Source organism: Pyrus communis, chromosome 1, assembly GCF_041283825.1.
Source record: "Pyrus communis isolate YQ-2024b chromosome 1, ASM4128382v1, whole genome shotgun sequence".
Taxonomy (NCBI): Eukaryota; Viridiplantae; Streptophyta; class Magnoliopsida; order Rosales; family Rosaceae; genus Pyrus; species Pyrus communis.
The window spans coordinates 13,520,779-13,543,555 of record NC_142565.1 but is presented as its reverse complement, the minus strand read 5'-3'; the positions used below and the strand labels follow the sequence as shown (position 1 = coordinate 13,543,555).

Here is a 22,777-nt window from a genome sequence, read left to right as displayed (position 1 = left end):
AAAGAATCCTCCAGCCCAGTTCAAGATTAAGCCTGTGGAAAATCAACGATTGGAGGAAACCAGAAAATCTTCCAGTCGAACTCAAGATCAAGCCTCGATGGCCCTTGAAGAAATTTCCAGCCCAATTCAAGATCAAGCCCCGACAGCCCTTGGGTTGACATCTACATTAAGGGACTTCAAAACGCATCTTCTACACGTGACAAGCACATGTCTACGACGCGCCTTGAAGTGGAGGCATTTGTAGACATCGAAATTTCGGTGAAATGAATGTTGACCAATAATTAAAATTTCAACGCTCACGTGTCACATAAATTTTACATGTAGCGTGTGACTCAACGAAAAATCGAAATAAATTGGAAAAGTCATCAAATAGGACACGTGTCAATACCTGGCAGAAATGATTTATTTCATCTGATTATTTAAATCCAAAAATCAAGTTTTGGAATTCTATAAATAGGAAGCCAAGGCATTCATTTTGAGGAAGAAAAAAAAAGAAGAGAAAAAAAGAAGGGAATTTACATCACACCAAAACCTTGAAGCCTTGAAACTCTAAAGCTCTCAAGCAAATCCCGAAGGATCAAGAAAACACTCTTTGTTCTTCGTCAAATCCTCCTTCAAAGGTCAAGCCCCAACGGCCCTTGAAGAACTTCCACCAACTCAAGATCAAGCCCCGACGGCCCCTTGAAGAAAGTGTTCATCATCCGTTCATCCTAAGATCAAGCCCCAACGACCCTTTGGATCAACAACCTCAACAAATCCACACATCCAATCGTTTCTTCAATATTAAGCCCAAAAGCCCTTGAAGATCCGCTCATCCATCAACCTTCAAGATCAAGCCCAAAAGCCCTTGAAGAAATCCATACACCTAGTCTTCAAGATCAAGCCCAAAAGCCCTCGAAGATCCGTTCATCAACTGTTCATCCCTAGATCAAGCCCCGACGGCCCTTTGGATCAACAGCTCATCCACAAACCTACACCCTACGAAGATAGAATCAGAGGATCAAATTACAAAGAGATTGTAACCCCAAAATCATTAAACACAAAAATATATTTTGTACACGTATTCTTGTTTCTTGTTTTCAGGAATTTTCCGTGTTTACAGATATTTTTCAATTCATTTGATCCGACGACCATAAATTGAGAGGGGTGTGTGAAAAGTTAAAATGGTTGTGATAGCACTACCCATCACAAAATACAAAAAAGAAGAAGTAGACGGGTCATATATTTAATATATAAAGCTCACCCCTACTAAACTCGCACTAGTGTGCCGATAGTGTAATATGAATCAAACTCACGGTGTTGGATTCTTATATTTAGACATCACACTCACCCAAATTAAGCTGGAAGACCTACGTAAGAGACTTTATAGTTTTCATAATTTTAAATCCAATACTTCTAGGCCTAAAAGGTTTTAAAATATTTGTTATTAAAACTCCAAGTAGTCATCACACAACAAAAAATTGTATAGAAAGAAGTGCATAATGATGCATGACGTTTTATCACAATGACAAAAAACAATCATATCCATACACCATAGTCCATATTCAATTCCCACTCATTATAGAACCTGAGACAGAAACAAAGAGATATTTTGTTGGCCATGACAAAGAAAGAGGTAAAAGAAAAAACAGAATGAAGCGTATTATCTTACGAAACAGAGTCTTATTGGCTTCTCTTCTTATACTCAACGTGCTCATGGGAACTCGCTTCATCCTCTCTCGCTCAGTCCACCCTCTCCTTAAACGCCCTCCTCCTTTTCCCCACTTTGCCCCCAAACGTTTCCCCAAATCTCATCCTTGCCCCCTGTGGTCTCCCTCCTTCTCCTTCTGCCTCGCTACTCTCCACAAACCCACCACTCCCACCATTCCATCGTCACTCTCCAGTCGCTCTTGCTCCTCCCTCTCTGCCACCGCCATGGCCGCCTCCGCCGCCGCAGACGAAGCTCTCGCAGCCAACCCCCTCCTCCAAGACTTTGACTTCCCTCCCTTCGACGTCGTCGACGCCCGGCACGTCCGCCCTGGGATTCGCGCCCTCTTGAAGGAGCTCGTAATATTTCTCTTCCGTTACTGGAAAATTTCAATCTTTTCATCGTATTTCATGTCGTTTGATTATTTGATGTGTTTTGATTTCTGGGTTCTTTGTGTTTTCGTTTGTTTTTGTGATTTTTGAGGATTTGGGTTATGGGGTTTTCTGGGTTTTGGATTTGATGGCTTTTATGGTGGGGTTTAAAGGAGGGTGATTTGGAGGAATTAGAGCGCACGGTGGAGCCGACGTGGACGAAGCTGGTCGTGCCGCTGGAGAAGATCGTTGACCGATTAACTGTGGTTTGGGGATTAGTCAACCACCTCAAGGCTGTTAAGGACTCCTCCGAGCTACGTTCCGCTATTGAAGAAGTCCAGGTCTGTATTTTTGGTTTGTTAGATTTTGTTTCTGTGTGTTGTCGATTTCTTGTAGTTCCATTTTACGCCTTCGAATCTCGAATTGCTGGGTTTATTTCAAAGGGGCCATGTTAGATGATATTGATTTGACTCTGAAAGTTCTACTGTTACTTGGGTCTTAATGAATGAAATTTTTGTGTTCTGATTATTCCTTCGGGTTTTGGTTTTCGTGGTGTCTTGCAGCCGGAGAAAGTTAAGTTTCAGCTTAGGTTGGGGCAGAGTAAACCAATTTACAATGCATTTAAAGCTATTCGAGAATCTCCTGATTGGCAGACACTGAGTGATGCTCGCAAACGTATAGTTGAAGGTGAGTATTCGAATAATATCGTACCATGTATAGTGGAATCTGCGCAAGTCATTTTGTTCACAACCTTGTTATTCTGGAGTAGTTGTCATTTTTGATGAACTACACATGTACCTCTGATCCTTGCCTTATTTTACACTTGAAAAAAAATATGGCTTGCATTTTGTGCTTTAACTGGGAACTGGACTGGGAGCCGTGTGCAAAGCATGTTATTACCTTAATGTATGTTTGTAAATTCTTGATAGGATATCCAAGATTTATAATTGTCAAATCATTAAGGAACAAAAGTAACTTCTAAGCATCCTGCTAAACCAATATCCTCATAAATTTTAGTTTTTCTTTTACCTTGAGATTGTTGTTCTGTGCTTATCTTGTCTGACATTTGTCTTTTCCCTTTTAATCGTGCCTGTGCAGCCCAAATAAAGGAGGCAGTGTTGAGTGGTGTTTCTCTTGAGGATGACAAAAGAGATGAATTCAACAAAATTGAACAGGTAATTTTCAATACTATTATTAAGCAAGTACTATAGAAGTCTTTTTGACCATCATCCTGAGTTGCTGATATTTTTGTTTTGTGAAGAAGGCCTGGTACCATTTACGATAACTCAGTATTTATCATCATCATATGAGTTGCTTCAGCTACAATGACATGCTAATTTATGCTGCATTATTTCTCGGTAACAGTCTCATGTAGCCTTGTATGAGCACTGCATATTAACAATTCTCTCTTTTTTCTTATATTTTTTTACGGGGGGATGAGTGGGTTGGAGACATTAGTTGAGCTTGCTGTATTAGATAAGTTTTATTCTGACAAATAGATTTCGGGGATGATATTCTCTTTATAGTTGGGTTTCACTGTTACTTCAGTTTGGCATCTCTAAGTGCAGGAACTAGAAAGACTGTCTCAAAAATTTTCAGACAATGTTTTGGATGCAACAAAGAAGTTTGAAAAGTTAATTACTGATAAGAATGAAATTGAAGGATTGCCAGCCACTGCTCTGGGAATGGCTGCACAAACAGCGGTGTCAAAGGTAAGCCAATTCTTACCTGGACGATGGATCTTAGTATTTGTTATTTAGCTCTCTTTGTATCATCTGTTGCATCTCTAATCTGTGTATCTCATCAGGGGCATGAAAATGCAAATGCTGAGAATGGGCCTTGGATTATTACATTGGACGGCCCAAGTTTCCTTTCTGTCATGCAACACGCTCGAAACCGGGCTTTGCGTGAGGAAATATACCGTGCTTATGTAGCTCGTGCATCCAGTGGAGATTTGGATAATACTCCTATCATTGACTCGATTTTGAAACTTAGGTTGGAAAAAGCGAAACTTCTGAATTACAATAACTATGCTGAGGTACGCCAATTCATTTTGTTATATTTGGTTTGAAACTTTCTTATGATAGGGTTGCTGAGATATAGTGTATCAGGTAAGCATGGCAACCAAAATGGCTACTGTTGAAAAAGCAGAGGAGCTCCTAGAAAAGCTTCGAAGCGCTTCATGGGATGCTGCAGTTCAAGGTACGTTATTGGCATACTGCATGGGAGGTTATTGCTATTATTTTTAACAGTGATCTCAATGCATGCAAGAGCTTTTCATTCTTAAAATGGATTTACCATTCACTCTTTCTGGTATTCAAAATTTTTCTTTTTGACTTAAAGTTTCCAATTTTGATTTCTAGAAAAGAAGTTTCTTTCTTCTATGTTCCTTGGTTTCTCAAAGTGTCTTAGCTATTTCTGATAGCAAAGAAGGAGGAAAATGGATATAATTTAATGAAACTATGTTTAACAGAAGTCGTTCACATTAGAATGTTAACTGACGTTTTTTAATTTATTTATTGATTCTTGTAGATATGGAAGATCTTAAGAATTTTTCCAAGAGTCAAGACGCTCCAGAAGCTGATGATTTGAATCACTGGGACATCAGCTTTTGGAGTGAGAGGCTTCGTGAGTCAAAATTTGACATCAATGAGGTTCTCTCTCTTTCTGTGTGTGTGTGTGTGTGTGTCTGTTGTACTCAACTTGTAATCTTAACTGGTTTGGAATTGCATGTGTAACAAGAAATGGTGTAATTAGGATCTGCTACTCTCATTTACTTCATTAAATCTTGTATCACTTTTGTGTGATAACTTATGGTTTAAAATACTGGAGAAACATAATTGCAAAGGATTTTCTAACTCTTGCTTTCTTGTTTTCAATCTCTGTATACAGGAAGAATTGCGTCCATATTTCTCCTTGCCCAAGGTCATGGATGGCCTATTTAGACTAGCAAACATGCTTTTTGGAATTGATATTGAGCCGGCTGATGGTCTAGCGCCGGTAACATTTCAGTTGCTTCATTTGTGCTCTATTTTGGTTCATTGACGAAGCTATGAATTTGTGTCCCCTACTCATATATATACATATACACACACACACACACACACATTATTATATAATACGTATATATTATATAATACATATATACACACACATTATTATATAATACATATATATATATGTACATACACTGGATACACTGATACACACATGTTTTTCAGGTTTGGAATATTGATGTTAGATTCTATCGCATCAAAGATTCTTCTGGGAGTCCCATTGCATACTTCTATTTTGATCCATACACTCGTCCATCTGAGAAACGGGGTGGTGCATGGATGGATGAAGTTCTTGCTAGGAGTCATGTCTTGTCACGTGATGGTACCTCTGCAAGGTTACCTGTGGCACACATGGTGTGCAATCAATCACCACCAGTGGGAAGCAAGCCCAGCCTTATGACCTTCCGTGAGGTAAATTAAATTACACTCATTTTCAGCTTACTGGTCATGACCAAAAAGCTAGAGTAACAGAAAGACTGTTTAATTAGTAGGGGGAGCGAAAATAACGGGTCAGGGGACATGGAAGAAAAAATGTGTTCTTGGTTGAGCATGAATGGAATTGGAGTGGTCCTGTTTTTAAGGCCCATCATATTTTGTATGAGGAAGTGTGTCAGAAATCTGAATAGTGCATTACGGATGTCACATCAGACTGAAATGCATTCGTTAGGATCCATCCATTTAGTGGATGGAGGGACTTTAGAAATTCTGATTCAGTATGAATGAGTGCCAAGCAGGTTATTTATAATATTTTCACACTTTTAGTATTGATGCTGTGACTGGCTTTGGTCCAATATGTATTACCAAGCCTAGGCTTGTGCTATTGCTAACAACTGACAAGTCCAGTTCTTCTACTGGGATAATTTTTTTTTCAATCACTAAACTCTTTATTATATGTTGTGTGGATAATATCAACAGCTTAGGAAGAAGGCTTTAATTTCATTGTGGGAAGAAATTCTGGGAAATTTTGGATTGGGCAGTGGATGCCGCAATTTTGTATTTCGAAGTTATGAACGACCGATCCATTTGCAGGTAGAGACTGTCTTCCATGAATTTGGTCATGCACTTCAGCATATGCTGACTAAGCAGGATGAGGGTCTAGTTGCTGGTATTCGGGGAATAGAATGGGATGCTGTGGAATTACCCTCTCAGTTCATGGAAAATTGGTGCTACCATAGGTAATCTTGTCTGCTAAAGTCGGTTGAACGATTATGCATCTCAATTTAGATTTTATTTCTGAAATCAAGGACCTTTATATTGATTGTGTCAAAGAAGGGAGATAGGAAGAGGAAAGGGATTAGGTATTCAAATATGCAATTTGCTTTATCATCACTCAACTTGACCTTTATTTCTCAAATTACTGACCTATATACTGATTGTGTCAAATATGCGAGCTATGATTTAGCAGACTTTAGATACTGGGGAATTCTGAACCACTTTGCAAAGATTCTATTTATACTTTGTATCTCAATACTAGCTTTTATGGGTAAATGGCCTGCAGGATGCAGCTGCTAGTACCTTGTTAAGATTTTACATGCCCCAAAACTTGGAGCTCATTTCCTTCCATGTAGTATCAAGTGGCAGTTCCCATGATTTTATTTGTCATTGTATTGGTGATTTATTTCTTGTATTGGGGCTGTAGGGATACTTTAATGAGCATTGCAAAACATTATGAAACTGGGGAGACTCTTCCAGAAGAGACATTTTTGAAGCTTCTGGCAGCTAGGACTTTCCGTGCAGGCTCCCTGAGCCTTCGGCAGGTCAGTTCAATATCTGATGTTACTTTTTCTTGACATTTTGTCTGTATTTTATATTGCTTTATATCTTTTTGTACTACTGATTTGAATATTGCTTCATTTTACTAATTTACTTTCTTCGGGGATGCAAATCTGGATTCTTTGTTGGGTTTTGTCTTGCTTTTCAAATATTATCAAAATTATCTTTGTCATTGTGCTAGACAGAAGTACACTATCGTGTGCCCTCTCTGAAGGATTTGTCTTTTATTATGGTATTAAACTCGGGTGGTGTAAGCCATTTTGGCATCTTGAAGGATTTATTAGAAACGTCTTGTCAAATTTTGAATCTGACATTTTTGTGCAATCTATTATGACTATAGAATGTTCCAAGGGTGTAAAAAATTATTTTAACGTAAAATGCATATGTAGACTTTGGCCAAACCAAATAGAGAATCAAAGAGATGAAGCATTTATTAAGATACAATCATACAATTTACGTGCAAAAGTAAGAAAAAAAAAATTGGAGAGAAATCTGAACAGATAAATACAAAGGAAAACCTAATAAATGGAATAAAAATTTAGACCCTTGGTGAAATAAGAGAATGCCTAATAGAAATACTATAATACATTAAATTTCTGTATTCTTTATTCTATTTTAATGTGTACATGATTTTCACCATTTTCTTTATTGTAATAATTTTCTGCATATCATCTGTATTCATACATGACACATTTTGTCTTTGCCTTTTGCAGATAAGATTTGCAAGTGTAGATCTGAAGCTGCACACAGATTATGTACCTGGTGGAGCAGAATCCATATTTGATGTTGATCGCAGGGTTAGTGAACGAACACAAGTGATCCCTCCACTTCCAGAAGACAGGTTCCTTTGTGGTTTCAGCCACATATTTGCAGGTTTGCTTTTACTATCTAACCTTCAGCTTCTCAGAAGTGTTCCATTTTTAACTTCATATGAAGGTATATATTTATGTTCTATGAATGTCAGGTGGATATGCAGCTGGGTACTACAGTTACAAGGTATTTCTCATTCTTTCTTTTATGATAACCTACATTCAACTTTCTGAAAAGAAAAAAAAAAACAAAAAAACAAAAAACAGCTTTGCACCTTATGCTGATTTTACTTTCCGTAAGGATCTTTTTTGTGTGCTGATGAAACTCACTATTTGTCAGTGGGCTGAGGTGCTGTCTGCTGATGCTTTCTCTGCATTTGAGGATGCGGGATTGGATAACAGCAAGGTAAGTTTGAAATACCTGTGCAGAAGATCAGAGCAATAGAGAGTAATAATTCTTGAATTATTTATGTATCACCTCCATGTAGCTCCCGGTTGATTTCTATTTACCGCCTACTGTCAAAGTCATGCTAGGCATGCTTGAACACCCATATGCGATTCTGGACTTGATCATTGCCAAACAAAACTAAGTGACATGAAGAGATACGAAGTTTTTTTATTGGCATCTGGTAACAAGTTTGAGTTGGACGCTTGGACTAGATTGAGAGGGAAGTAACACATAACTAGGTCGGAGATTTTTGTTAACAGTCATCATCCTTAAATGTTGTACGGTCACATGTTCTCCCATCAGTATTGAAAGTTGCACAAAACCATACACTTGTCTGATGCTTGCTGTATCTTATCGAATGTGATATTATGTTTCTGCTTTCATCTCAAAACTGCCATAAGGGCTAGGAGTTTTCAGAAGGCTTGTTATCGGAGCCATTTTAATGCATATCGGTGACTGGTGCATTATCTTGTCATTAGTCACTAATTCAAATTCATCAAGCATGTTAGACTCTGCATACTTGACCCTCCACATTCATATATCAGCAGTGATTTTTAATGTTGCAACAGGCTGTTAAAGAGACTGGGAACAAGTTCCGAGAAACCATCCTTGCTCTTGGAGGTGGGAAAGCGCCACTAGAGGTTAGACAATCTGTTCATAGCATTACCTTTCCGTAGTTTGCCTTTTATTCTTATTGCACAATTTATTTGCAGGAAAAGCGTTATATGGTCTACTCTCAGCCCAAGTTCCTTTGTTAATGTTATGATTGTTTGTTGTCCAGGTTTTCGTGGACTTCCGAGGTCGTGAACCTTCACCAGAACCTCTGCTCAGGCACAATGGCCTATTAGCCACAGCTTCTGTGTGAGTTACACGGAATTAAAAACGTTTACTTGGTCTTTTTCAAATCATTTTCGGTGCGTTTCAAGGGTGCTCGTATGAACCATGTATTTCTTCTCCAAGAACTTGAAAATAACAGAAGAAACGAATGCAGTAGGATTTCCTCTCTTATTTGTTTCGGTTTTGTGATTACAAAAACAAAAAGTAAAGATATTAGGCTTTTTCCTCTCTTACTTGTTTTGGTTCGGTTTCGGTTTTTAGAATCTTGTCCCGAAAGAGGTCGGTTCGGGATTCAGTTTATGCCTTTCGGTTCGGGATCCCGTCCCAAACCACCTTACTTTCATCTTGATCTATAAATTTAAAATTCTAGGCTAACGTCACATAAAAAACATTAAAAGGCAAACATATTTTTCTTTTTCTAAAGGGAAAAACAAAATTCTAGGTTAACGTCCCATAAAAAGCATTAAATTCTAGGTTAACGTTCCGTGAGCAAACTCGACCATGCCTAAGAGGCACGGCCTTCCCGCTTGGCATCCATAAATGAACAGTGAGGGAAGTAACGAGCCTTCAACACCTTTGCCCACAGTGGCTCAGATTTCTGGATTAGATGTCAACATTGTTTTGCTAAGAGGGCAACATTAAAATCTACGAAGCTTTTGAAACCTAGCCCCCCTCGACCTTCGGGAGTCCAAGAGTTTCCTTGAATACCTAGTGTATATGTTTCTCCCCATTTCTTTGCAAATTGTGGCAGGAAACTTGAACAGGTTCATCGGATAGGCCGGGATAGCCTGAACCACCGCCTTAATCAAAACCTCTCTGCCAGTCTACGATAAAATAGCATGCTTCCATCCCTGTATTTTTCCCAATATCCTGTTCTTAACATAAGTGAGCCCATTTCTTTTTTATCTCCCCCACATGGTAGGCACACCAAAGTAAGTTCCAAGATTATCAACAATTGGAATTCCAAGGATACAACCAATCTCCTCTGAGAGCAATTCCACCCCTAAAGACTTTACGCCAGCACCCAGCTCATTTATCCACTCAAGTGAACAGTAATAGACCCCAATAAACAGTAATAGGCCAAAGCATCTCCATCCCTAAAAAAAAATAGCCTAGTCCATTTTATTAAAATATTATTATTTTTATTATAAAATAATAAAAAAAAATAATTTTATTTTTAATTTCTGAATTTATAAAAACTAAAATAAAATTTTATTTTCTCCTTCCCATCATCGCCATTACCGTCGAACAAAAGCAAGCCCATCATCCAGTACTCAATACTATGCTGCCTCTTGAGCCCGAAGTTCTTTGGCCACGAAGGCCAAGTTCGGGTGGTGATAGAAGTCTAGTCAGTGCTCCGACTGTTCATAATTCTGACGTTGAAGCGGCGCGGGAGATTGTACATGTAGACCTTAAGAGGCGGGGAGGTGGTGGCGCAGAGGGACTGGACAACCAGTGGTGGTGATGAGGGGATGAATGGGAGGAAGTAGGATCAGATGTCGACGGTGCCGATGAAGATTGAGTAGGTGAGGAGGAGGAGGAAGGTGAAGATGAGGGCGAAGGCGGCTTTTCCATACATTTTGTGAGATCTGGTGTTGGGCAACCTGCCGCGGAAGAAAAACAAAAAAAAAAAAAAAAAAAGGGTGGCTGATGTCACGCTGGCGTCAGATAGGCCGGTCCCATGGTCAGTCAAAAATGGGCTGGTCTGGAGACTGGCACGGGCTGGGTGCCAGGCAAATTTGTGGGCTGTAGTGGATTGACAGAGTCCCAGCTTGATTTTTTTACTGGGTGCTAGGCTATTTCACCTCCGGTGGAAATGCTTGATAAAACCACGGGAACATTAGAACCGAAGAACACACTAGACTTTTGAAGACTCACATGTTGCCCCGAGGCCTCACAATACTCCTTAATTAATTTCACAAGATTGCTACAATTCTGCTTGTCAGCTTTGATTAACAGTAGGGTATCGTCCGTGAAGAAAATATGCGAGATAGTAGGCCCGCGATGATTGATTTGAACCGTCAAAACATTTAGACAAAAACTTACACATATTTATTTCATTGATATGAAACGCCACCGTAACGATTTCCTCGTGTTTGTAAGCAATTCTCGTAAATTAGAGTAATTTACTATATAAAAAGAGAGAGAAACAAAAAAAAAAAAAAAAAAGAAGAAACCACCTCCAACGACAGACCAACTACTGTAATAATAAATGCACCCAACCGAGTAGCTGCTTGGCTTCCTTTCGAACAGAGCAGTCTGTAGATGAAAGCAATAATCAATTTTGTACTGAGTTTGTTGGATGGTTGATTTCCCTGGTGTGAGGGAGAGAGAGGGAGAGATCAGAGATGGCGCGGGCAGGTGGGATAACAAACGCAGTGAACGTAGGGATAGCGGTCCAAGCCGATTGGGAAAATCGCGAGTTCATCTCCCACGTTTCTCTCAACGTCCGCCGCCTCTTCGATTTCCTTGTCCAATTCGGTAATATCAACCCCCTTCCTCTCTTTTCTTCTTTACCTTGACTTACTTCTGCTGCTTTCATGGTTATTGCTGAATTTTGTGCTGACCCATCTGAGATTTGGACTGTTTTTACAATCAAGTTGATAGCTTTGGTCAATTTACTGATTATGGTTTCTCTGATTTTTGAGATTTGGGGCTGATTTTAGACTAGCAAACATATCCAATTTGTTTTCATTGCATGTTAACTTGAACCGTTGCTAAAATTGCACCTGGTTTTACCCAAGATTTGGTTCTAATTTACCCGATTTTCGATATCTAAATAGTTAGAAATGAGAGTTAACATGTGCCGGATTTGATCTTCGAAATCAAAGGAATGTGGCGTTGTTAATCATCTTGTTCAAGCATTATGCTTTTGTTTGACTCATCTCTTCTTCTTGCAGCCCTACTTGAATCTTTCCTTTGATGCATTGTTTGAACAACTACTTAACCCGACTTTAACCTAATCGTTTATTATGTTCGGAAATGATTTTTCCCTTGCCTATTTTTGTCCCGTGATTCTGTCTGATTTATCCAATCCAAAGGTTGAAAATAAGCAGGGGTCTGTAAGGGGAGAATAAGGGTGTGAAAATCAGTTCCCTGTTACGTAATCATTTAGTTTGCCGGAATCTTTGCATCTGGTTTTGAATCTGCTTTTCTGCTTTTGGTATGTTGGTTAGATTTATGTTGAAATGTTTATTAGACAAAATGGACATTTCTCTTCTTGTGGGAGGTGGGTTGGATTACATTCCTGGACTAATTCTTGTGTTTCTTGTTATTTAAGAGGCCACGACAAAGAGCAAATTGGCGTCATTAAACGAGAAGCTCGATGTATTGGAACGTAAACTAGAACTTCTTGAAGTTCAAGTGGGTACTGCATCAGCCAACCCTTCACTTTTTGCTCGTGACGCTTAGCAGATCATGCCATTGTCATAGACTATAGCATACACGGGTTTCCTGTAAGCATTCCTCCTGTCTATAGTGTGGACATGAACATATTTCTTCACCTTGTAACGCTGTTCAACATCGATCTATTCATTTCTTCTCATTTTATTTGAGTAGAAGATATATCATTGTTTGTCGTGAGGTTATTTTGTGAATTATACGCTTGAAACAAAGCATGCTCTGGTTAGAATCTTTTATTTTCTCTTGGAATTACATCCATGGAAGTATTTTCTTTTCCTCATTCCTAATGCGCATTCCGTAGACATGGAATAATTTCATCCGTCCACTTGCTCACTTCCCATATAAGGAGTAGAAAACCAAAAGGAAGAACATCAAGAAGTAGAAACAAAAGAGAATTTGTTGAGAGAAAAGAAGTCCATTCAAAGCGCCCAATGCACACTAGGTATGCATTGGGGCTTACTCTAAGGTTAAGGGCTTGATCCCTTGCACGACGTTGAGTAATTCCCAATGCATACCTTGTACGCACTTGGCAAGTGCTGACACCTAGGAAAACCTTTTAGAAACTGGTTTTCCTTGTATTCATAACATCAACGTTACATGATTTATATATAGGGGGCAAATCCGTGGCACCATATTTTTTACACAAGATTTGACACAAATTTTTTACCATTAGATCCGTGGCAACAAAACAAATCATTCACAAAGGACGGATGAAAAGCATTCACTATCTTGGCTCTGGAGGAGCCATTTGTGACAAAATAGATGACGGTTCTGAAGGAGTGGGTGGCGGAATCCTTCTCTCCATCACCATGGAAAAGCGATTGGATCCCGAGCTCTCTATGGATCTCATGTATTCTGATGCGTTGTTCTCTATAATCAGAGCATCCTCAAGCTCCCTTACGATTTCCATCATGTTTGGTCGTGAAGCGGCAAAGGGCTCAATGCATGACAATGCCACCTCCACTACTCTCCACATGGCCTCGGCATGGTACGCTCCTTTTATGTTCGGGTCAACAATTTCATCAATCTTTGATTCCCTTACGTAGGGTTTTGCCTGCATGCAAAGGTCTCTGTTACTTTTCATTTCTTTACTATCTTCACAATTATCTTCACAATTATACTATGGGAGAATGTAAGGTGATGCAAAAGGTCAATGAGTACATGATCAAACATACCCATTCAACCAAACTCCACTCGGGGCGTGGCCTTTGTATGTTCAGAGGTTCCCGTCCGCTAACAATTTCAAGCAGAACAACGCCAAAGCTAAAAACATCACTTTTTGCTGACAGATGATGAGTCATGTAGTACCTGAATAATAGAAAATTGACATGATCAGGTTCTGATAAATGTTTACCGGTTGTGAATATAAACCAAAATAAGATACTTCTAAAAGCCCAAGAAAATTTCAAAATAAAGAACTTAGGTTGAAGAGACAATCTTACTCCGGATCCAAGTATCCCGCCGTCCCTCTTACTTCAAGAGAAGCACAACTGTCACCTTCTTGAGGAGCGTATTTTGAAAAACCGAAGTCCGCCACCTTGGCAGTCATGCTATGGTCCAGAAGTATGTTACTTGATTTCACATCCCTATGTATAATGCAGCGACCAGCAAAATTGTGAAGATGCGTCAAACCTGAAGAGTGAAACTACTCATCAGAGGTTTTGATATTCTAAATGCTCTCATGGAAAAGATGGTGAAATCAATAAAACAACCAGGAACGAGGTTATAACATGACGAAAATTTAGAGTTGGTATGCCACAAATATAAAATGCTACTAAGTAGAACTTCACCGAAGCCAGACCAAAATCCCAGAGCACAAAATGAGTTGCCAAATTTCAGGTCCTTCAATATATGGAGGTCCGACGATAACAAGTATCAATCCATGGTAACATATCTATTCTGCACATTCAGACCTTACATGTTTACGAAAAATGCTTCCGGTATCAATATGCTATTCATTTCTTTTTTAATGAACAAGGGACATTCGCATGCCATGTAACAAATTCATCAGGACTTCATGCTCTGTTCCCATTTTCAGAGCCTAGGAGTAGAGCATAAAACTACGGCTGAACATGCTAATAGTATCAAATACTCTATATCACTTGCCTCGAGCAGCACCAAGAGCAATTGAGAGTCTGGTCGGCCAGTCCAGAATTTTTCTTTTTGCTGCTTCCCCTGAAAATAATAGGTTTTCAGTGTTCTTTTTTTTTTTTAAAAAGAACATTAAACGGTATTAGTCGAAAGAAACAGTGACGTGATCAGTACCATAGAGACGATCCTGTAATGAGCCATTGGACATAAATGGATAAACCAGAATTTCTTGGTCATTTTCGCAACAATAACCGAGAAGGGGCACAAGATTCTCATGGCGAATAGCTGACAGAAGATTCAGCTGTGAAGTACATTAAAAGAACTGTCATTTAGAAGAACAAAGCTATAACCACCATTACCAAAGAGTAACACTATTACCACGCCCAAATGGTAGATAATAGTACGACTGTTGCATAAAATAATGAAAAGCTATAACCGGAAATGGTTAAAAATAAAAACAGAATATCCAACCTCGTTCTCAAATTCCCGAGTTCCTTGGGTTGATGTCGCTGACCGGACCTTCACTGCCACTTCCTGACCATCAATTAAAGTGCCACGGTAAACAGACCCAAAACCTCCTTCACCTATCAATGTTTTGTACCGTTGGGTAGCAGCCTCTATGTACTCAAGAGTAAATGTCTCTATGGATATCGACTTCATAACCAGATCATCCATGCTCGGTAACGAAAAAATTAAATCTGCAGTTTGAGGATTTCTATATTCAGAGGCTGCAGATTTGAAAAAAAGCCAAATACAATCTCCACAAGTGCCTCAACTAGCCTGACCGTGAAAAACGTCTTCACTTTGCAGTTAATTAACACACCCATTGTTTTTTCTTTACTGAAAGTAGAAAGATATGTCAATCATGTCATGTCCCAGGACAGTCATAACTAGACTTGATGAATTAAGGACATTTTTCATATCCTTATACATTCAGTCGTAACTAATCTAGAAGCTATATACCAGAACAGTCATAACTAGATTAACTTGCAAAATCATGTCCCAAAACAAGCTAGCAAAGCTTGTAACCTTCTGACAAGCTTACATAGACTAAATGTGTTGAAATCTCAAGTTATCTATACTTTATGTATTAAAACTAGCTCTGATTATACTAATAATTATTGTCAAATAAAATTAAAATAGGATTTCTCGTTTCAAGATTTACATGAAAATTCACATTTGTAATACAGTGTAAACATCGAATACAACATATGATTAATAGCATTAATATTAATGCTAGTTACTGAGTCCACTATAATTTTCGTCTGACTTGTATTAATTTAACCTTAAAAACTGCAAGAACTATTAGAAAGCAAGAATTTTTTGTTTCCTTTTATTGTGGTGGGGACAAATTTTCCAGATGAGCAATTTTTTTTTTCTTTTATGTCAAAATAAAAACAAAGTTGGTTGTTCCTAGAATCTTAGGGATATGTTTGGGTGAGGGATTTCCATGTCATGGGATTGAAACCCAATTAATGAAAGAAAAGATCACAAATTGTTGGATAGGAGGGATTAGGAAGTCCATAATATGAGCATTACAAAGGCATATGAGCGGAATTAGCTAATCCCTCATTGGAAGGTGTTATTCGCAAATCCCTCTTACATGCCTAATCCCTACTGTTCAACATTTTGTGATTCTTTTCTTTATAATTTGGTTTACAATCCCATGACTTGGGAATCTCTCATCCAAACATAGCCTAAAAGCATAAGTGCAATACCAAGAGCAATAAAGTGTGTAATGCACTCACTCTTTGTCATATGATGTTGTTTCATATCAAATTTTCCTTGAGGCAGATAGTTTCGTCTCCAAGTGTAGAAAATTATCCCAACTACAATGGTTAATAGTAGAGACCCAGATGCAGCAGCAGCACCAATGATGATTCGTTGATTAGAAGCTTCTTGAGCACCACAACTTTCTTGGCTGTAATATAGAGACACAAATTTCAGAATTTTTTTTAAATACTTCTAGTTATTCTTCAATTAAAAAATTTCATTCGGATGGATAGACAATAAAAATCGCACCCCATGGTAAGTGTTGAGCCATTGAAGCTGGAGGGAATATCTTTTGCGACATGAGGGTTGCAACTGATATTTCTGTCGATGAACCACATGGAAATGAATTTATGGAGGCATGTCTAATGTTATGTAGCTAAACTTGTATGCGACAAAGAACATAAAAGAGCTTACAGTATATCCAAATGTGGCAGTGAGATAAGAGATATTGGAAGTGATCCCCAAAGGTCATTGAAGCTCAGATCCCTGATGACATGAAGGTAATCAGGGATACAAAAAACAAAATCGGAAATGAGTCATGCAGAACTATGACTGTTCAGAATACCTAAAATTGAAGAGAAGTACATAAAGAACCTTAAAAATTAAAAAGTGAAATTGAGCAGCTAGTCTTAACAACTTTTTTTTTTTATCTAAATTATAAAATCAGAAGATCAAACATCAAGGGCCAATCATCACATTATCTCCAAAAGATAGTACCAGAAAATAACTACAACCTTTCAACTTCTATTTTAGTAGATATTTTAGAATTTCATATGGTATGTTTTCATGCAAGTATACAAATTGGAAATGTGTGAATGTCCTTGTAAATTTAGTATCAGCACAATATCCGGGATGTTATCTTCCTAAGCATGCCCAACACAGGTATGCCACAATTGATCCATGAAAGAAAAGGACACTTTCCTACAGATCAAGGCCAGATTTATGGATTAAGCCAGTTTAGAAAGCTTAACATTATTGGCTTATGTCATGCCATATTTAGGGATTACACAATGGCAGTAAGTAACGGTAGTAGGTAACATATGGAGGCCTTTCCTATACATCACACCGTGACCTTAAATGATTTTACCGAAGCAATACAAGCTGTTCGCAATTTTTAGACCAATCTCTTCTGTTAATAAATATTCCAAATGTTAGTATTCCATGGCTGGAGATGGATAACAATTTATTAAATCACCAACTGAGACTGCCATTCAAGACTGAATTTGAAAGAGAAATCTACACTGAGGTCAACAGGGAGGAAGGAAGAAATGCTGGAATGTTGCCAGTAAAGTCATTGTGGCTAAGGTTCCTGCACATCACAAACAAAAGAAAGCAAATCATTGAAATTAGAGTTATAGTTACTCGGTCAAGTGCAACAATACAAAACCCAAAGGGTGCTTCAAACATACAGGACTCTTAGATGGGCCAGCTTAGTGATACTTGAAGGAACTGGCCCCTTAAGAAAGCCGCCCCTCTGAATACCTAACGATAGATCCCTGAAATTCGAAATCATGAGCAAAGTTATATGTGAAATACCTCTAAGAAAGCAAAAGCAATTAATCTAATGAATTATCAATTTCCGGTGAAAGCTGATAACTGTCTTCTTTTACCTACTTTGCAATCAAACCTTCTTTAGTAATTTAACAAGAACCTAAAAAATCATTATCAAATATTCTATGTTAAACTTATTATGGTTTTTAAGGACTTTATTACAATTCTGGATTTATGGTCTCTAACAATACATTTTTGTCGAAAAACCCGATAAAACTTCACTCCCAAAGCATCCCGCAGCACTGAAAACTAGTATAATTCAATACAAATGCCATATTCTCATGATTCCATGAAAGCTATTTGCAGAACTTCTAAGAAAATGGAAACAAATAACTTACAATACAGTAATGACAGCATAACCACCAACGGATTCACAAGTAATACCATCCCATGGAACAGGAAGACATGGACATCCAGACCACCCTTCCCAAACTTCACTCTCTTGGTTACTCTTCAGCACCTCATTTTTCACCTCCAAAATCACTTCCACTGTAAACAAAATTGCCAGTGATTAGAACACCCAGTTAATTACTACAAACACCCAATTGGAAGCTATAAAATCCAGTGAAAAAAACTCAGCTTACCATCACTTTTATTAGTCTCTGGACGCCATGGAAGCACCTTCAAGATCTCATAAGCATTGCAAATGGGTCCATTTTCCGACCCGGAGACCTTAACCAGAGTCAAATTCAGAGACCCATTTGCCGTGACAGGGAAAGAAAGCTCCTTGTAGTTGGACCCATTTCCCGAGACGTCAAATCTCCGCTCTTTCAGCTCATCGTTGAGGAAAATGTCGAACACCCTCTGGCCGGCTTGGACCGTCCGATCGACCTCGTAGAAGTAGAGGAACACGAGGTACTGGTAACTTTCTGTGGGAAGGCCATTGTGGAGAAGGAGCAGTTGGTCTGGAGCCGCTAGAGCTGTTTGCAGGACTTGCAGAGGCGGAGACGTGGTGGCGTTGCCGGAAATGGAGACGTTGGGCTGTGATATGTGGTAGGTTCCGGTTCCTGGGTCGGCACCTGAATGTGATTTCCAAATTCTGTCACTTGTGTCGTATGGGTACCTGAAAATTACCAACCCAAAAAATATCATAGGAGAGCAACTTTGAACCTTGCCATGTTTAAATGTTTCGGTTAAATAATATATTGTTAAATAAGAAATTTACACATAATAATACTTTATTAAATTGGTGTTTAGAAATGCGATTTTAACAAAGTTATAGTGTGAACTACTCTACCTAACAAGGAAAGAGGATTGAACTAAAGTGCAACAAGAAGAAAATATTATCGTGACCAACTTACCTTATACATATTTGCCGACATGATTGTACTTTCAACTTTTAATTGTGGAAAAAATTTCTTAAAAGACATTCTACATCATTTACTAATGTAATGATATGTAAAATATGAATATCATGTATAGTATGTGACATGTTATGATATCTTATATCAACAAATATCTTGTTTGAATCTGGGACATAGCAGGTTAAAGAATAAGACTCTACCCATCAATTGCGTAGAAGTTAATTGAGCGTTGAGGAAATAATAGTGTGTGTCCTATGATTTCTCTTGACATATTTGAGTATTTACAATTTAATGTGTCCATCATACTAAATAGTAACATATATATATATATATGACACATAAGAACATACATTCCATTTTGTATATGATTTCTACATATCATTGCTCCTTTTGTTACTATTACAATATTCCTCATTCGTAGATGCATGCAAGTGTGTCACATGTTACGAGCCACCAATAGTATAAAGCAGTTTACATGTGAGTTTATCTACCTAGATTTGGCATAATTTAAAGTATTAAACTCATTTTAAATATGTGTAAACAAGTTGTCTGACACATAAACTAAGATATGTATTTGAGATTTGATGATTGAAATTTGTGAATTGGAGATAATTGTAGCAATGATCCCTCAACTTTAACCCAATTGGAGCAATGGTCCCTCAACTAAAAATTCATGACCATTAATCCCTTAACTTATCAAAACGTGCAGTTATGGTCCTTCTCGTCAACTCCGTCAAAATTGCATCAAAATGACTCATGTTGAAGCACCATTGCTACAATTGGGTTAAAGTTGAGGGATCATTATTGCTACAATTGGATTCAGCCTCATGTGCATAGCACATGACTTATTTTGACGGAAGTTCTAATGGAGTTGACGAAATGACCATATCTGCACGTTTTGATGAGTTAAGAGACCACTAGTCATGGATTTTTAGTTGAGGGACCATTGTTCCAATTGGGTTAAAGTTGAGGGACCATTGCCATAATTTCCTCTTGTGAATTAAGAAGAAGTAATCGTTGTTTTCAGGTACTAATTTTTTTTTAATTACACTTTAAGCTAACACCCTTGTTCCTTGGCTTTGAAGAAATCAAATAGAAAGCATACCTGATATCATCTTTTGTAATTGCAAAACTACTTCTTGTAACCAATTTCAGAACACTTGAAGGGAAGTCCTCTAAATAATATTTCAATCCCTGCAGAGGCCTCAACTCAACCTCTGAAATATAGGGAGTTCCCTTGCCATACACCAAGCATAAGTATGTATTGTCCTCGGTAGCTCGAAAAATCCCTTCAACAACTGCTGAGTCCTCTGACGAATCTACGACACCAATTGGGGTCACACCAACCGAAACTGAAAAACTAGAGCTCCAAATGTGTCCAAATAGAAATGTAGCCCTAATCAGATAGTCTTCACCCTTTTTTGTTGATAGCTTATAACATCTTTTCTGGTTTGAATTTTGGTAGAATACTCTACTTCTGTTGTAACCGGAATAGTCTGCCTTTGACGGAACTCTTGTGTGACAGCCTGTGGTATTCGGAAACTGATTAAAGTCTGATATCCAACTAATGTTTCTGCTATCTGTGAAATTCGATTCAGCGCAGCACGCAATGCTCACAAAGCTGCCTGCGTAACAAAGCAGATACTACATGAATTCTTGTTAAGAACATTGGGGTTGAAATTAAACCTACTCCGGAACATGTTAGGAAGAATCGAAATATATGTGACTAAATCTCGAAAACCCTAGTTTCAAATCTTCGAAAAGATCTGCCGTTGCAAAATGTTATGTCATTGATCTCCAATATTATGACATGAGAAAAATCAATCTGTTACAAGAGTTGACTCACTTTCTTTCTACCTAATTTCTTGATCTTATCAGGAGGTTTGAAACCGAGTCTCACAGGATGAAATATGGATCACAGTTATTATAATTATAGAATCATGTACAAATCTGAAAACCATAATTACTATGTTGATCTCTTAATGATGATCATGAATATGCTTACCTTCATCTGCAGAAGTGGATGGAACAAAAATGAAGAGGCAGATGATCGAAAACTCGATTAGTCTTAAAACCCAATATTCAAATTTCTTCATCATCGTTTTATCTTAGGCCGATGTCGCCCCGTTTGCTAATCAAATTCATAACCATGCCAACATATGTGACCTGTTTTTTCATATTCCACCAACTATACACAACAAGCTCTTATAAATTTCATCAAAATCACCCGCTTTCCAGCTTACGAAATTCCTCACCTCAGTCAACTTGACCGAGATCTTCGACTAATTTCCACTAACTTGCATGTAATTAGTAAAACAAATTAAGCATCATGATCGTGGCTGAAAAATACACACATGTGACAAAGATGTATATGTAGAAAGCTAAAAAGTTGTTAACATGGAATTATGATATTGGAGCTGCAGAGACAAAAGAGAATCAAAAGGGTGGGGGGAATAGGAGAGGGAAGAGAACTGGGAAAATGGTTTGACTTGTAATGTGGAGGAGCAGCGCAAAACCGAAGAACAAGGAAGAAGAATGAGTGTTTCTGGATTAGAATAATAGAATGTTTAATCAAACAATTATTTAAAAAATTATTACAGTTGTTTCTTATACTGGTGGATGATGCTTATTATAAATTGTACAATTAAACAAAATGTTTTTTAATAACAAGGTGGAGCAACCCTTCGTCTGTCTCCTTGTCTGTTACCATGGAAGCAACATCACAGAAGTTGGGTTTTGGCTTTCTCCGGTTAAAAACCATATTGCATTTTACTACTGTAAATTTTTTTGGTAGAACAATTGCATTAGTGGTTGAATAGTTAGTTTTTAGAAGGGAGGGAAATTGATGGGGATTGAATTCACACTAAAGGATATATGCATAATTACGTTCTGCTACTGCGATAAAGCGCTATGTGCAGATGCTAAGTTAATTATGTAAATGTGAGGTCAATGCTTGATTTTTTTTTTTCTTTTCTTTTTGTGCTAATGCAAAAGTTAATTATGTAGACCTGAGGTCAATGCTTGATTTTCCAGTACGTAATATGAAAATTGCTAAGAATATCTCTAAATAAGATGTCAAAATGTTCAAATCAACAGTCAAAATGTTCAAATTAGCACTAACAGTCAAGAACGGCAAGAACAACATTTTCCAACTAAAAAGTGAATTTTGATGTGCATGACATGGATTGGCAACCGTTACCCTTAGTGCTAAAATTGACAGCAACTTCAAATCTATGTAAAAGTGCCACATAAACTATTAAATTAAACTTTATATTTAAAATTTGACATCTCAAAATCCTCTAATTTATGAAAAGAGATTCAACAGGAAGAGGGTCAAGCCATTGAAAAGGCACTCTCCATACATGTTCGTCAATTTTTCTTCTAAATTATGGCATCATTTTAGTAAGAAAAAAAAAAACATAGTAATATTAGTATGATTTTCATTATTTTTAAATTGGATTTGTCTCCAATTATTTTATATTGTATGAAAACAGAAGGAGCAAATTCATATTAAATATCAGTTTAAATATGGTGATAAGGAAAAATATGAACTTCAGGAAAAACTACCAAGCACAATCCATTGGTTGTTAGCGTTAAAGGAGCTATTTTCGTTGCAGGTGGACATGGTGAGCACTCGGTTGCAGTATGAGTAAGAATTTGGCTCTCAATGAAAGC

General features: G+C 37.9%; 3 protein-coding genes across 5 annotated transcripts; 2 read left to right on the top strand and 1 right to left on the bottom strand.

Annotated features, from left to right (window-relative positions):
- The first annotated feature begins 1,617 nt into the window (after nt 1–1,617).
- On the top strand, nt 1,618–9,214 carry LOC137720614 (putative cytosolic oligopeptidase A). The gene is made up of 17 exons (XM_068459701.2): nt 1,618–2,046; nt 2,232–2,399; nt 2,622–2,745; nt 3,157–3,233; nt 3,627–3,770; nt 3,866–4,096; nt 4,170–4,260; nt 4,591–4,712; nt 4,951–5,058; nt 5,280–5,525; nt 6,144–6,289; nt 6,754–6,871; nt 7,601–7,760; nt 7,852–7,883; nt 8,037–8,102; nt 8,714–8,785; nt 8,926–9,214. The coding sequence occupies exons 1-17, from the start codon at nt 1,633–1,635 to the stop codon at nt 9,007–9,009; spliced, it is 2,403 nt and encodes an 800-aa protein (XP_068315802.1). The 5' UTR covers nt 1,618–1,632; the 3' UTR covers nt 9,010–9,214.
- A 1,976-nt stretch (nt 9,215–11,190) lies between these two features.
- On the top strand, nt 11,191–13,197 carry LOC137720615 (protein BRICK 1). 2 transcript variants are annotated; one of them, XM_068459703.2, is made up of 3 exons: nt 11,191–11,462; nt 12,262–12,436; nt 13,057–13,197. In XM_068459703.2, exons 1-2 carry the CDS (start codon nt 11,330–11,332, stop codon nt 12,390–12,392), a joined length of 264 nt encoding a protein of 87 aa, XP_068315804.1. In that variant the 5' UTR covers nt 11,191–11,329; the 3' UTR covers nt 12,393–12,436; nt 13,057–13,197. The 2 variants fall into 2 exon arrangements, with proteins under 2 accessions (XP_068315804.1, XP_068315803.1); XM_068459702.2 differs by lacking the exon at nt 13,057–13,197 and having other exon boundaries at nt 11,192–11,462; nt 12,262–12,545.
- Nucleotides 12,938–21,683, bottom strand: LOC137719846 (nodulation receptor kinase). Of its 2 annotated transcripts, none has more exons than XR_015965179.1 (15): nt 21,108–21,659; nt 20,208–20,727; nt 18,383–18,861; nt 18,137–18,287; nt 17,657–17,743; nt 17,488–17,556; nt 16,662–16,733; nt 16,497–16,568; nt 16,223–16,395; nt 14,946–15,172; nt 14,649–14,775; nt 14,490–14,558; nt 13,768–14,015; nt 13,559–13,722; nt 12,938–13,437 (listed from the first exon to the last, which is right to left on the bottom strand). XR_015965179.1 is itself a non-coding variant. In XM_088698389.1 (15 exons), the coding sequence occupies exons 1-15, from the start codon at nt 21,199–21,201 to the stop codon at nt 13,108–13,110; spliced, it is 2,793 nt and encodes a 930-aa protein (XP_088554515.1). In that variant the 5' UTR covers nt 21,202–21,683; the 3' UTR covers nt 12,938–13,107. The 2 variants fall into 2 exon arrangements, 1 of the variants encoding a protein (XP_088554515.1); XM_088698389.1 differs by having other exon boundaries at nt 13,559–13,691; nt 13,826–14,015; nt 21,108–21,683.
- Between the last annotated feature and the right edge of the window lie 1,094 nt (nt 21,684–22,777).

Excerpts from the sequence above, each read along its gene's own strand:
- LOC137720614 (XM_068459701.2), top strand. The coding sequence starts at position 1,633 with ATGAAGCGTATTATCTTACGAAACAGAGTCTTATTGGCTTCTCTTCTT. Across the intron at positions 6,290-6,753 it reads GAAAATTGGTGCTACCATAG|GGATACTTTAATGAGCATTG; the intron begins GTAATCTTGTCT and ends TTGGGGCTGTAG. Across the intron at positions 7,884-8,036 it reads CTGGGTACTACAGTTACAAG|TGGGCTGAGGTGCTGTCTGC; the intron begins GTATTTCTCATT and ends ACTATTTGTCAG.
- LOC137720615 (XM_068459703.2), top strand. The coding sequence starts at position 11,330 with ATGGCGCGGGCAGGTGGGATAACAAACGCAGTGAACGTAGGGATAGCG. Across the intron at positions 11,463-12,261 it reads CGATTTCCTTGTCCAATTCG|AGGCCACGACAAAGAGCAAA; the intron begins GTAATATCAACC and ends TTGTTATTTAAG.
- LOC137719846 (XM_088698389.1), bottom strand. The coding sequence starts at position 21,201 with ATGATGAAGAAATTTGAATATTGGGTTTTAAGACTAATCGAGTTTTCG. Across the intron at positions 14,776-14,945 it reads CTCGGGAATTTGAGAACGAG|CTGAATCTTCTGTCAGCTAT; the intron begins GTTGGATATTCT and ends TGTACTTCACAG. Across the intron at positions 14,559-14,648 it reads ATTACAGGATCGTCTCTATG|GGGAAGCAGCAAAAAGAAAA; the intron begins GTACTGATCACG and ends TATTATTTTCAG.